Genomic DNA, 13,795 nt, shown 5'->3' on the forward strand with positions numbered 1-13,795 from the left:
TATACTAACTATTTTTTAAAATTGCTGTACGATAAATGTGTACAAAAACTAGCTTTTAATCAGTTAAAAACACAACATAATATATGTTACTATTATTGTCTACTGGTACTGTCAGTCACTAAAACAAGCCAGTTAAAAGCGCACGGACTCGTTTTCTACCTCACGGCCACCGTACAATAGAGAAAAGGCTTCACTCCAAGATGGCGTTGCGCACGGTTTGCACCGCTGTCCTGAGAAATGGGACAGATTTAGGGGTCAACAATGCGAGGACATTTGTCACAACAGGTATTGTTACGATAAAGCAAAAATGATTTTGGGTTCATTTGTATGAGTGTTGTGCCTGGGCCTCAGTAGCTACTGCATGTGCCGTTACAGCGTGTTAGCTGACAGATACATGCGCGCATCTTCTCTCTTACCAAACTCAAGAGAAAAATCTTATCATGTAATGAACTGAGAGGGCCAAGCGAAACATTTCTTAAGAACAAGACCCAGCACTGACACTAATTTATATGGTATCAGACACCACTGAGAAGAAAATAGCATTTTATTGTGAGCACTGTTGGTTTGAGGAATCAGCAGTACAACCAAATATGAACGGTGGTTGTCAAATCTGGACTAGATTGTTATGATTAAGATTTGACAAGTCTAAGTATAGTGGTTTTTGATGTGGATCTGGTCAAGTGAAATCACCTTTTCGTGTTTTCATACGCAAAATAAAGGTTTCACAAATCTGAGAGTGGGTGTAAACAGCGTTAAGGCTTTTTGCTACAATGTTTAACACTTTTTCACAAGTGTAAATGTTGAAAAAATTGAGAATCAGCTGCTTAATCTAATTATTTATGTTTCCCTTAACCCCAAATTGGAAGCTAACGTCAGCGTCGTATGTAAAATGAGCACATTTGTGAATGGGGTTTTGCATGTACAGAGGATACACTTGTCAGCCCAGCCTGCTGACACTGACCTCAAAAGGTCAAGTTTTGTAATACCAGTTGAATTTAATTGATTTTCAGCTTAGCATACTACTAATCACTGTAAGATGTATTAGCTGCTGAGTATGGATAACCTAAATAAATTCAAATGTTGCAATCTCTAAACTTATGTATGACAGCAGGAATAAACAGACAACATTACAAAGAATGTGTAGTATGTCAACTTACTATCTGTTGGGGATGTTTCCACATGACAGCATTCCTCTGTCGACGGACTCCTCCATTGGGTCCAATGCCAAATGAGGAGATTGATGTTGAAAACCTGGAATCATTAGAGAAATATCGCAGCTACACTCGTTACTTCAGACAAGCTGAACAGGCGAAGAACAGCCCGGCCTGGTGGAGGACCTACAAAGGCTACGTGGAAAAAGCAGATCCTGAGCATGGTGAGAAAGAGAAGAAGGAAGCTGTTGAAAATTAGCGATATATCCTTTGTCAAAGCATTTGTATCTTGGGATAGTCGAAACCTTTGTGAAGAAGTTGTGTCTTGTCGCAGGCGCAGAGCGAGTGGACATAGGACTGCCTTACTGTCGACCCTGCAGGACCAAAGAGGTGAAGGAGAGGAGGCAGGTGATGAAGGAGAACAAGAAGAATGCCGAGCTGGAGAGGACTTCTCGTCTGCGTACATGTAAGCTCGCCCACGCAAATCTTGCAGGAAATCCTTGAACTTAAAACTAAAAATGTGATAAATTAGTAATTCAGCTACTTTTCCTAACATCTTTACTTTCTCTTTTTCTCCCCAGTTAAGATTCCTCTGGATCGAGTGCAGGAAACCTGGGAGAAGAGCAGCGGTCCATTTCATATAAAGAGACTGGCTGAGCACTACGGCGTCTTCAGAGATCTCTTCCCCATGGCCTATTTTCTACCTCAAATCTCACTGCGGATCAGCTACAGCCAGGACAACAGTGGTCAAGTGCATTATGGGAATCGGCTGACACCAACTGAAGTATGTTAAAGGAACAGGATTCTTAAATTGTCTTGGTCTAGTTTTGCAAATTTTTAGGGACAACACCTTTCTGCCTCTTCAGCCTATATTGCAATTTCTTCACTTATCTTTTCATCTTTTTGCCCCCTACCCACATTTATGTGTCTTCTCTGACTGGACTTTTTTTTTCTGCAGGCAGCGTCTGCCCCCCAGATCAGCTTTGATGCAGAGGAGGGCTCCCTGTGGACCCTGCTGCTCACCTGTCCAGGTTAGGCTGGTGTAGTAGAGAACATCATCTTTAAAGGATAAGGCTGTTGATTTTCTATATTTTTCTTTTTATCAACAAAGCTCATGTGCAGAGCCAAACCAACAAAGACCTCATCCTACTTACAAGTATTGTGCTTGTATCCAAAGCCTGATATATCTTATTCCTCTATGCCGTAGACCTCCGTTATTGTCCAGAAACTATTAAAAACATGTCAGTGAGCCACACAGCTGCACTGGGTGACATGTTCCTTTGCCACAAAGAGTTTGGCCACGTTGTTTAGAAATGACTCCAAAGACTAACAACAGCCATCACATTTTCAGTCTCCAGAGAGAAGTTCCTGACTTTGTACTGAAGTTCTTTGAGAAATTTATGTAGTACAAAGTCAAGAGGTTGTGCTATGTAGTGCATGCTCAGTGGCCTCTGCCTTACACAGAACTACTCTCCTGAGACTGAAAATGTGATCGCTGCTGTTAGTCTTTGGAGCTGTTCCCAAACAAACTAACATGCCTAAACTCTTCATAATGAAGGAACATGTCACCCAGTGCAGCAGTGTGGTTCATTGATGTGTTTTAATAGTTTTTGGACAACAATACTTGCTAGAAGATCAGTTCTTTGTTGGTTTGGCCCTGCACATGAGATTTATTGACAAAAAGGAAAAATAAAGAAAATCACCAGCCTTATCCCTTAACAGGAGACACTTTCTCTACCACAAGATTATGATGTTACCATCTTTGTAGGAATCAATACAGATGATTGATGGATTCTCCATAATAAAGATAATATCTTTTTCAGATGAGCATCTTCTGGATAATGAGGCAGAATACATGCACTGGCTGGTGTAAGTACTTCAAGTCAACTTAACATGACTTAAACCTGACCAAAGCACTTGTTTTTGTACACCTCATAGTATCCAGCATAAGACTGTTATGACTCATTTGGTCTCACTTGATTCTGAGAGTCCAGCGTTACAGCCTCATATGACCTGTGTCTTTATAGGGGCAACATACCAGGCGGAGCGGTGCAGGCTGGAGAGGAGCTGTGTAACTACCTGCCCCCCTTCCCTGCCAGAGGAACAGGCTTCCACCGCTACATCTATGTCCTCTTCAAACAGGAAGGACCCATCAACTTCCAGGAGGATGTTAGGCCATCACCGTGGTGAGCAACACACCTCTGATGTAGCATAAGTGCTCAAATAGTTGTTTTTTTTTATATTGTTATGCAGATACATTTCTTTTATATATATATATACTGCGTTTTGCTCTTAATGCTTTAATGTTAGATCTTTTGGTGAATATGTTTGTGGATTTTGAGGTTCACATTTTGTCAATTGCAGCTTTAACAAGGATATAAAAATAGAAAACAATCCACAAAAAGGACTTTTTTTTTTGTCTAAAACCGAGTTTTTAAGTATAAGTTTGTATTGTATGAGTGAAAGTTATGAAATCCTTCAGTGTTAAAAAAACTTGACGTTGACTAGTGTGTTAGTTCATGTTTGATACAGACACAAACACTCTAAACAAGTGTTACCTCTCTCCTCCTCAGCCATTCACTGGTGGATCGTACATTTAAGACGTTGGATTTCTACAGGAAGCACCAGGACAACATGACACCTGCAGGCCTGGCGTTCTTCCAGTGCCAGTGGGATGAATCCGTCACCAACACCTTTCACAACACGCTCAGTGAGTTACACTAATACTCACAAAAAGGAAACACAGTGCAAGTTTAGTCTTGTGAGATTTAAAAATAAATGTTCAACAAACAGCTTACCTCATCCTTCCTAGATTTCCTAGATGATCTGAGTTGGGAAAAAACTGGTTTGTGTGACAACTACCTGTCTAAATAATTAAGTCTGTCTGTTGTATCTTCTCTCCTGCAGACATGAGGGAGCCGGTGTTTGAGTTTATCCGGCCTCCGGTGTACCACCCTACGCAGGTCAAGTTTCCTAATGGACAGCCCTTACGCTACCTGGACAGATACAGAGATGGAAAGGAGCACACCTATGGCATATATTGATTATGAGACACACTAGCAGAGTTGCAAAAAATCTGTAACACATTTTCTTGCAAATGTGAAATCATGTTCAGCATATTTATGTTAAAATAATAAAGAATTTTTAGCATTCACATCAATTAAAGGTCTCCTTTTGTATGTCTGTTTTTGAGATTTTTTTAAAAACATTGAGGTGAAAGATAACGTTAGAACTATAGGGGATCTGGATTTAAGATTTTTTTTTTTAATGACATAAAGGACAATCATATTTTTCTCTGGCACAGTTATTCCATGAATATTTATTGCTTTTGGTACTTCGATGAAGATTCAAATGCTGATGAGAAAACATTTAGTATTTTTGAAATAATCATTTAATAATTTTGAGGAGCGCGTATCCTTATGTGAGTTATGTGCTCCAAATGCTTTCTATTGCAACATTCAACATGTCGACTCATCCAAACGTGTTGAAAATTGACACCAAAACCATACCAAGTGTTAAATGAAGGAACGTCTTCAATTTTAAATCTTGATCTTTTTGTTCATTTTCTTATCATTACAAGAATTTTGTCTTGTTTGCCTTTTTCTCATCGAACACAAGGCAGATCACTGGTTTCTCTTCGTACAGGGTTTTTGGGCAATAAGGGTTTTTTCAGACATGGATAATATTCAAGATTCAGATTCAACTCATGGCCCTTACTTTAAATTTCAGGTTTTACCCTCTGGTAAAGGGTTCAGGCTTCCTCGGTGTAAGATAAACTGCTACAAGCACTTCATTTACTGTACTGTATGCCTATGGCAGTTAACACCGAAAGGCAATGTGTTGTTAGCAGCAGGTGTCGTGAAATATGCCTTAGATACCATGTGTTTGGGATGAGTAGATTGCAGTTGTTGAAAAAGTACTTAGATCCTTGAGTAAAAGTCCTGCATTCAACATCCCAACAACTATTACCAACAAAAAGTATTTAAAGAATCAAAAGTACAATATTATTCAGAATTGTCTCTTTCAGGGTTTCAAACACATTATATATATATATATATATATATATATATATATATATATATATATATATATAATGGATTATTATTATTATTATTATTATTGATGTGTGCAAATGTGAGCAGCATTCTAATATAGCTTATTAAGGTGGAGCTCATTTGAATTATTTTATTCATTGAGATGTTGTAGTGATTTGGCCTCAGTTTTGAATGTGTGCTCTAAATTTTTCAAACCACCAGATGTCACTGTGCTTGCTGAGTTTAAAGCACTGAAGCGGGTTCACAGTTATGCAAGTGTGTCTTAAAACGTCAGTCAGTGAAAGAGGTTTTCCTCGCTGTTATCATTCCTCCTGTTTATACTGGCTATTAAAAGATTTCCTTCAAATGTGCTTTCAATGCAAGTGATGGGGGCCAAAGTCCACATTGTGTCCACACAGTCATGTTGTGCAAAAATGTATTTAAAAGTTGACGTGAAGCTTATATGAGGCTTCAGCAGTCTGAGTTAGTTATATCAAGTGGATAACTGACACATTTACAGTCTTTTTAGCATCAAATTCCCTCTTTGTGTTTCCTCAGATACTGTTTCCCTGTTGAGCTGCGGTGGACTTTGGCACTAAAAAGACTGTAATGTTGAAAGATATCTACTTGATTTGACTCATTTGGACGCTGGAGCTTCATATTAGCTTCAGATAAACTTTTTAATACATTTTGCACAGAAGGAGGACTGTGGATTTTGTCCCCTATCACTTACATTGTAAGTGTATCATGAAGGGATCTTCTATGAAGCCCTGAAAGTCCCTACAGGCGGTATTTTTTTATCTTTATCAAGATAAAATCTTGTGCACACAAGATTTTATCTTTTGGGAACAGGTTAATATGTGTTCAGTAAAGGCGTGATAGGCCTATGCTTTGAAGACCATAGGGGTAAGTTGCAAGTGGTATATATTCATCTTGTGCCCACAAGATAACCACAAACAGCATAGCTTACATACAGCATACTGCTGCATTGCTTTGTCCTCCTTCAACCTGAGCAGTACCAGAATAACTGTGACAAAACATTATTATACGTCTGTGATATATATAAAGTAATTCTAGATTGTTTTTCTGTTATTTGGACTGAGGCTGTATTTATCAAGCTTTTGTGTTCATGTTTTAATCTGCTCTCACATGTGCAATATCTGTATCAGCGCGATCAAAGCTTGATTCATCACTATTGCAAAGCTGTATGTTCCACATTACAATTACATTATTAAAATTACATACATACAAACATCTCTCCTCTCACGGAATATCTCTGTCTGAACACCACCTTCTGAAACTCCTAAAAGGTTCGGTGATCAATGATCAGCCTATCACTGCAACAAGCACAGTCTCCTATAGCTTTAAGCCTAGATTGCGGAACAACTAGCAGACCTTGATCAGAGTACCTTCGAGACCTGCTGGTGACATAGGGCTGCAGTATATCTGTAATGATGCAGGTGCCTGACGATGCAGAGCTCTACAGGTGATCACAAGAACTTTGAATTGGATTCTGAATTTGATGGGGAGCCAGTGAAGAGCGATCAGAATCCATGTCACATGAGACCTTTTAGAGGACCTGGTCAAGAGTTCAACAGCAGCATTTTGGACCACTTGTAAACCATCCAGGGATGTTTTGCTGAGGCAGGTGAAAAGGGAGTTATAGTACTCAAGTCGGGATAAAAGCGTGAATTAGCATTTCCATCTCCGCATGAGACACAGATCATTTTCTCATTAAATTTGAAGCATCACTGGCCTGTCCTATTAATATCAGCACAGATGTATTTACCACTCGACACATTGGTCTGTCTACTTTACCTGCACTTGGTCAGCAGTTGCCTGAGGTCTCTGCTCCTTTCACAGTAGAGACTGTTGAAAATATCACTAGTGACTTCAATGCAGCCCTCTGGTTTCAGTGGTCTCCTAGATTCAGTTGCACCTTACTACCAAAACTAAGTGCTTAAATAGGTCGACATCAAGTTTTTTTTACCTCTCTTGACACAAATGTTAACTGAAAGACAAGCGTACTTTATCTACTGTGAAAGCAGCATATTTCTCTTGCTTAATCAGTAAACGTGATCCTAGATTTCTCTTTGACACTGTAGCTAAACTTTCTAAAAAGCAGCATTCTATAAGCTGCTCACCCATCACAGCTCATGAGTTTCTAGAGACTCTAGAGTTGTGTCTCAACAACTCAAACAATTATGTATATGAAGCCTTTTACACCAGTTCTAGCCTCCCTGCATTGGCATCCTATCCATGTTAGATCAGACTTGCTTCTGATGACTTGTAAAATCCTAAATGGGCATGCCCCATCATACCTGTCTGATTTCCTTAAACCTTATTTTCCATCTCAAACTCTCTCCTCTCAAAATGCAGGGCTCCTGTGTATCCCTACAGTTAAAAAGAGATCAGCAGGCGGCAGGGCCTTTTTCCTAGCAGGCCCGGCTTTTATGAAATAATCTCCCTGCTGATGTCAGACAGTCTGAGTCTGTTGAGTTCTTTCAGTCTAAACCTGAAACTCATCTTTTTGCCTTAACTTTCAATTGTTCGCCTTTGATTGATTACTTTATGACTTTGTACTGTACGGTGGGTTGGTCAGTCATAATGAAATTATCAAGCCCTACTAATTATTCACCTTATCTGTCCTGCTGCCGAGATTATCGATTATTGCAGCTGTTCTGGTGAACACTGCACCTCTCTTATCTTTGTTTGTTTGTTGTCCACAAGCACATGAGCACGTGGGCTGGTTCTTCATCCTGCAGGAGATTCAGCCTCTCTCTCTCTCCTGCGTGAAGGCTGTCCTTATCTCTCTCTCTCCCCTACGTGTGTGGTTTCTTGTCTCTCCTCCTCAGTGTGTGTAAATATTGTGATGTGAATCTCCCCTGTGTGCATGTTTTGACTTTTCCCAGGTCTCCATGGTGATGGAGGTCGCATGGCATGGCTCGGGTCCTATTCTGTTTTTGGCAGCACCTGGAAGCTGCTTGGCGTCCCCTTGATCACATTCCTCATATATATATATATATATATATATATACATATTATGAATGTGACCGAATCCATTATTATATTTCTCATCCTGTGTGTCCATACTGTATCTCTGTAATTTGTCTTTCTTGTTCTATTCTATACACACATCAATTGCATGTCTGTCTGTCCTGGAAGAATGAGCTCTCCTCTGTTGCTCATCCTGAAGTACGTCCATTTTTATACTCTTTAAAGGGTGATTTTTTAGGAATTTTTCCTTATTCGAAACGAGGGTCTTAGGACAGGGGATGTTGTATTGCTGCTGAGGCATATTTGTGATTTGTGATATTGGGGTATACAAATAAAATTGACTAAATTGATTGACTGACTAGGTCTCCTCTGGAGCTCTCCCAAATATTGCCAAGATAGGATTAAAAATGCATCACTGAGAATTTTGGGCCAGTGAAGAGTGATTTCCTACTTTGAGAAGCTTGATAAAGATGGCCCCAGATCTATAGCACAGTGAAGCCCAAGTGGACTAGAAAGTACTGTACTGGACTTGTGCTTCATGTACCAGCTCAATGAAAAGACAAAATCTTAAGACAGGGAGAGAGGGTGGAACTGAAAAAAAAGTTCACTCTTTTACAAAGAATTTCACCAAAATAAAGCTCTAATACAAACATGTCTTGGTTTGAGTCTTTGTAATTCTTTACATCTCTTTAAAGGTTATTTGAAATTAGATCCAGAGTTTTGGGAAGTTTTTATGTTTCAAATTAACTGTATAATGGTTATATATAAGATTATAAAACTTTTTAGATGACCCATTTTTAATTTTTTATTTTTGTGAGGTACAGAGCCTCACAAAAATACTGAATACCAAGTGCTGAATTGTGGGCTTTGTCTTGTACTTAGATTGTGATTAGAAGCTTTCTGTTAAGATTTTGTAGTTGTCATCCTCTCAGTTACATCCATTATTGCTTCCACAGCTGTCTAAAGAGGAGATATATCTTACACATTTTCTTCCATTTTTCTTTTTTATGGATCTTTTTTTAGTGTTTGGGCCTTATGTGACATTGAATTAAATATTAGACTTGCTGTTTAACCTATATCCAAACCAAAAATATTTACAAAATAAATAAATCAGAGCTTTATAATTTGCTAAATTGTGATACATTCTTGTCACAGGAAAGGCTGAATCTCAACTAGCACTGAGTCCTCTGAAGAGAGAACCAATTAGCACTGATCAGTAATAGCTGTGCCACCTGCACAGGTGCTTTTTTATACCTTGCATGCGGCACAGGTAGCATTTCCTCTTTGTGACTGGAGTAATGGAAGCTGTTCAGGCCTTGCTTCTCGTTGTGCTGACTGTTTGGCTTACTAAAGGTTTTTATATTCTTTCTGTTTAAAGCTTGTGTTTAAGAAATTGTTGATTATGTGATTTCAGACAAAATATTTCAGCTACTAGAGTATGTTTTGGCAAAACTTTAGAAAAATGTTTGATTCCTGAAACAACATCATTTAGCTGTAACAAATTTGCGTGTGCCATTCAACAACATGATGTAATCAATGGCAAGTGTACTGTCCACAGGGTGTTGTTTGCCAGCTGGTGGCACAAGTGAAAGTCATGATAATGGGCTGAAGAGGAGAACGAGAGGTAAGAATATTACTGACAAAATCGTTTTTCAGCCATTTTCTGAGACCTAACTCTCTCTGACACTTACTTTTGTACTTTAGATCTGTCTCCCAATGATCTCGCCATAAAGAATGTCCTTGAACTTCTTAAGTCAATGGAGTCCATGTTGGAGAGTCATGCTGAAGAAGGTGAGCATGCTCTGTGAAACTTTACTGGCAAAATGCGAGTTTGTGTAGAGCCTTGGTTCTTTCCCTCATGCTGTGGTAAAGCTTTCAGTTGAATACTCTTTAATTGTCTGATATTGGGATTCCAACACCATGCCTAGTTAAAATGTACGATGTCAGGTTTACAGCTGCTGTTAACTTAAATCATGCAATTATATTTATAGTGTACTTGTGTACTATCTAAGATGGAGTAAGAGCTTTATATTCTGTCATGTTGCAATAAAAGCAACTCAACTGGACTTAGTTATTTCAAACCTGCTGGGGAAAATCAAAATCTCAGAGTAAGTCCAGACTGACACAGGTTTGAATTTCAAGTCTTCAGGCAGTGAATTCTGAGGCGTGTAGTACTGCAGTGAATCATATTCTATTTCTGAGTTCTCAATTATTTAGTAATCAAATGTCTGTCTTTCTAGTACAACTGGAAACCAATGAAGTGGAAGCTGAGGCATCAGTTGGCCACCTGAAACTTGTAAATCAGCCCCTGAACAGACCAGAAGGGCTCAAAACTGAGAGAGATCACAGTCACCTACACAACGTGACCGTGGGAGCTCTTGAAGCCGACAACGTGACCGTGTCCGACGGCAACGTGACCGTGTCCGACGGCAACGTGACCGTGTCCGACGGCAACGTGACCGAGAGAGATCATGGTCACCTACACAACGTGACCGTGTCCAACGACAACGTGACCGTGTCCGACGGCAACATGACCGAGAGAGATCACGGTCACCTACAAAACGTGACCGTGTCCAACGACAACGTGACCGTGTCCGACGGCAACATGACCGAGAGAGATCACGGTCACCTACAAAACGTGACGGTGACCAACGACAACGTGACCGTGTCTGACGGCAACGTGACCGTGTCCGACGGCAACATGACCGTGTCCAACGACAACGTGACCGAGAGAGATCACGGTCACCTACAAAATGTGACCGTGTCCGATGGCAACATGACCGTGTCCGACGGCAACGTGACCGAGAGAGATCACGCTCGCCTACAAAATGTGACCGTGTCCGACAGCAACGTGACCGTGTCCGACAGCAACGTGACCGTGTCCGACGACAACGTGACCGTGTCCGACGACAACGTGACCGTGTCCGACAGGACCGTGACCAACGACAACGTGACCGTGACCAACGACAACTTGACCGTGACCGTGACCAACGACAACTTGACCGTGACCGTGACCAACGACAACGTGACCGTGACCAACGACAACGTGACCGTGTCCGACAGCAACGTGACCGTGTCCGACAGCAACGTGACCGTGTCCGACAGCAACGTGACCGTGTCCGACAGCAACGACAACGTGACCGTGTCCGACAGCAACGACAACGTGACCGTGACCAACGACAACGTGACCGTGACCAACGACAACGTGACCGTGACCAACGACAACGTGACCGTGTCTGACGGCAACATGACCGTGTCCAACGACAACGTGACCGTGTCCGACAGCAACGTGACCGTGACCGACAGGACCGTGACCAACGACAACGTGACCGTGACCAACGACAACGTGACCGTGTCCGACGGCAACATGACCGTGTCCAACGACAACGTGACCGTGTCCGACGGCAACATGACCGTGACCGAGAGAGATCACGGTCACCTACAAAATGTGACCGTGTCCAACGACAACATGACCGTGTCCGACAGCAACGTGACCGTGACCGACAGGACCGTGACCGTGACCAACGACAACGTGACCGTGACCAACGACAACGTGACCGTGTCTGACGGCAACATGACCGTGTCCAACGACAACGTGACCGAGAGAGATCACGGTCACCTACAAAATGTGACCGTGTCCGACGGCAACGTGACCGTGTCCGACGGCAACGTGACAGTGTCCGACGGCAACGTGACCGTGTCCGACGGCAACGTGACCGTGACCGACGACAACGTGACCGTGACCGACGACAACGTGACCGTGACCGACGACAACGTGACCGTGACCAACGACAACGTGACCGTGACCAACGACAACGTGACCGAGAGAGATCACGGTCACCTACAAAATGTGACCGTGTCCAACGACAACGTGACCGTGTCCAACGACAACATGACCGTGTCCGACAGCAACGTGACCGTGACCGACAGGACCGTGACCGTGACCAACGACAACGTGACCGTGACCAACGACAACGTGACCGTGTCTGACGGCAACATGACCGTGTCCAACGACAACGTGACCGAGAGAGATCACGGTCACCTACAAAATGTGACCGTGTCCAACGACAACGTGACCGTGTCCGACAGCAACGTGACCGTGACCGACAGGACCGTGACCAATGACAATGTGACCGTGTCTGACGGCAACATGACCGTGTCCAACGACAACGTGACCGAGAGAGATCACGGTCACCTACAAAATGTGACCGTGTCCGACGGCAACGTGACCGTGTCCGACGGCAACGTGACCGTGTCCGACGGCAACGTGACCGTGTCCGACGGCAACGTGACCGTGTCCGACGGGACCGTGACCGTGACCGACAGGACCGTGACCGACAGGACCGTGACCAACGACAACGTGACCGTGTCCGACGGCAACATGACCGTGTCCGACAGCAACATGACCGTGTCCAACGACAACGTGACCGAGAGAGATCACGGTCACCTACAAAATGTGACCGTGTCCGACGGCAACGTGACCGTGTCCAACGACAACGTGACCGAGAGAGATCACGGTCACCTACAAAATGTGACCGTGTCCGACGGCAACGTGACTGTGGGAGCTCATCGTGAAGCAGACAACGTGACTGTGTCCGGCGACAACCTGGCTGAGGGAGCTCATCGTGAAGCCATTAAGAGGAGACATGCTCGTGATGCTGTTGCAACAAGACTATACAGGCGCTTCTTTTTTCATACAAATGAGGAACCAAACATGGACTCCATTGTGTCCACATCAGGGTCACACACTATCAAAAGTTGAACAGATTTAAGGAGCTATGCAAGACTTGATTTTGCATCAAGATGTTTCTACATGTATCAGATTTGTCTTTTTTTAAATAAAACTTATTTGTTCCCATATGTTTCCTTTTTCTGGAGATTATTTTTTCATCTAAAGTGACAAATGCTTACTGTACATATAGCAAAACCAGGACTAACAAAACTGAATGCACTGAACAAAGTAACAGAAGCTCACATTTGGTTTTGAAACTTCATGGTAATAGTAACTCTAAGTGAATGGTATTCAGTTAAAATCCTTGGTATACAGCTGTGGGTTTTGCAGATTTGTTGTACCTCATCTACCAACATAAGTTCTTATGGAAGAACTGTTTCCATTTCAGCCAGTTTATTTATTTTTTTGTAATATTTGAATTTCACATGTTCATTACTCAAGATGTAAAATTTTCACACAATTAATTAAAATAGTTTTTGCAGGATAACATACCACTGAACAAACTACAAGGATTACAAAATGTACAATATGGCAGATGTATGGTCAATCCTTATCTGATTGGCTATTCCTTCATGTGATCAATACTAGCTGCTCTAAGTCATTTTCACACTTTGCTGTAAGTAGGACTACGTCTTATTGCTCATGCTCAGTGAAGAACTTATTACTCTTAAGTTGGTTCTTGAGAGCAATTTTAAGTGTGATTCTAAAAAGTTTGATAAATAGACCCTTGTTTTGTAAGTACCCCACACTGTATTTTATTGTTGCAACGTATTACTTCCTGCTTTGAACTGTTTGAAATGTCCTAAATTTTGTTACCTTTGGACAGAGCCAGGCAACGTGTTTCCCCATTTCCAGTTTTTATGCTAAAATATGCTAAGCTA

General features: G+C 41.9%; 2 protein-coding genes across 16 annotated transcripts; both read left to right on the plus strand.

Moving 5' to 3' along the window:
• The first annotated feature begins 159 nt into the window (after nt 1–159).
• mrpl38 (mitochondrial ribosomal protein L38) lies at nt 160–4,305 on the plus strand. Its single transcript, XM_044337243.1, has 9 exons — nt 160–285; nt 1,187–1,375; nt 1,486–1,617; nt 1,733–1,935; nt 2,110–2,182; nt 2,975–3,020; nt 3,179–3,337; nt 3,725–3,861; nt 4,059–4,305. The coding sequence occupies exons 1-9, from the start codon at nt 201–203 to the stop codon at nt 4,193–4,195; spliced, it is 1,161 nt and encodes a 386-aa protein (XP_044193178.1). The 5' UTR covers nt 160–200; the 3' UTR covers nt 4,196–4,305.
• A 5,119-nt stretch (nt 4,306–9,424) lies between these two features.
• On the plus strand, nt 9,425–13,042 carry LOC122971401 (protein PFC0760c-like). 15 transcript variants are annotated; one of them, XM_044338038.1, is made up of 9 exons: nt 9,425–9,535; nt 9,741–9,806; nt 9,887–9,973; nt 10,423–10,787; nt 11,367–11,591; nt 11,652–11,756; nt 11,958–12,472; nt 12,509–12,563; nt 12,714–13,042. In XM_044338038.1, exons 1-9 carry the CDS (start codon nt 9,481–9,483, stop codon nt 12,942–12,944), a joined length of 1,704 nt encoding a protein of 567 aa, XP_044193973.1. In that variant the 5' UTR covers nt 9,425–9,480; the 3' UTR covers nt 12,945–13,042. The 15 variants fall into 15 exon arrangements, with proteins under 15 accessions (XP_044193973.1, XP_044193967.1, XP_044193968.1 ...); XM_044338032.1 differs by having other exon boundaries at nt 11,958–12,584; nt 12,639–13,042; XM_044338033.1 differs by having other exon boundaries at nt 11,958–12,584; nt 12,681–13,042.
• The last annotated feature ends 753 nt before the right edge of the window (nt 13,043–13,795 follow it).

Source organism: Thunnus albacares, chromosome 20, assembly GCF_914725855.1.
Source record: "Thunnus albacares chromosome 20, fThuAlb1.1, whole genome shotgun sequence".
NCBI lineage: Eukaryota > Metazoa > Chordata > Actinopteri > Scombriformes > Scombridae > Thunnus > Thunnus albacares.

What these genes read in the sequence shown, in the direction of transcription:
- LOC122971401 (XM_044338026.1), top strand. Translation starts at nt 9,481, where the DNA reads ATGGAAGCTGTTCAGGCCTTGCTTCTCGTTGTGCTGACTGTTTGGCTT. An exon ending in TGACCGTGTCCGACGGCAAC is followed by an intron (nt 10,788 to 11,366) that starts ATGACCGAGAGA and finishes ACCAACGACAAC; the next exon opens with GTGACCGTGACCAACGACAA. An exon ending in TGACCGTGTCCGACGGCAAC is followed by an intron (nt 11,592 to 11,651) that starts ATGACCGTGACC and finishes TCCAACGACAAC; the next exon opens with ATGACCGTGTCCGACAGCAA.
- mrpl38 (XM_044337243.1), top strand. Translation starts at nt 201, where the DNA reads ATGGCGTTGCGCACGGTTTGCACCGCTGTCCTGAGAAATGGGACAGAT. An exon ending in AAAAGCAGATCCTGAGCATG is followed by an intron (nt 1,376 to 1,485) that starts GTGAGAAAGAGA and finishes GTCTTGTCGCAG; the next exon opens with GCGCAGAGCGAGTGGACATA. An exon ending in ATCGGCTGACACCAACTGAA is followed by an intron (nt 1,936 to 2,109) that starts GTATGTTAAAGG and finishes TTTTTTCTGCAG; the next exon opens with GCAGCGTCTGCCCCCCAGAT.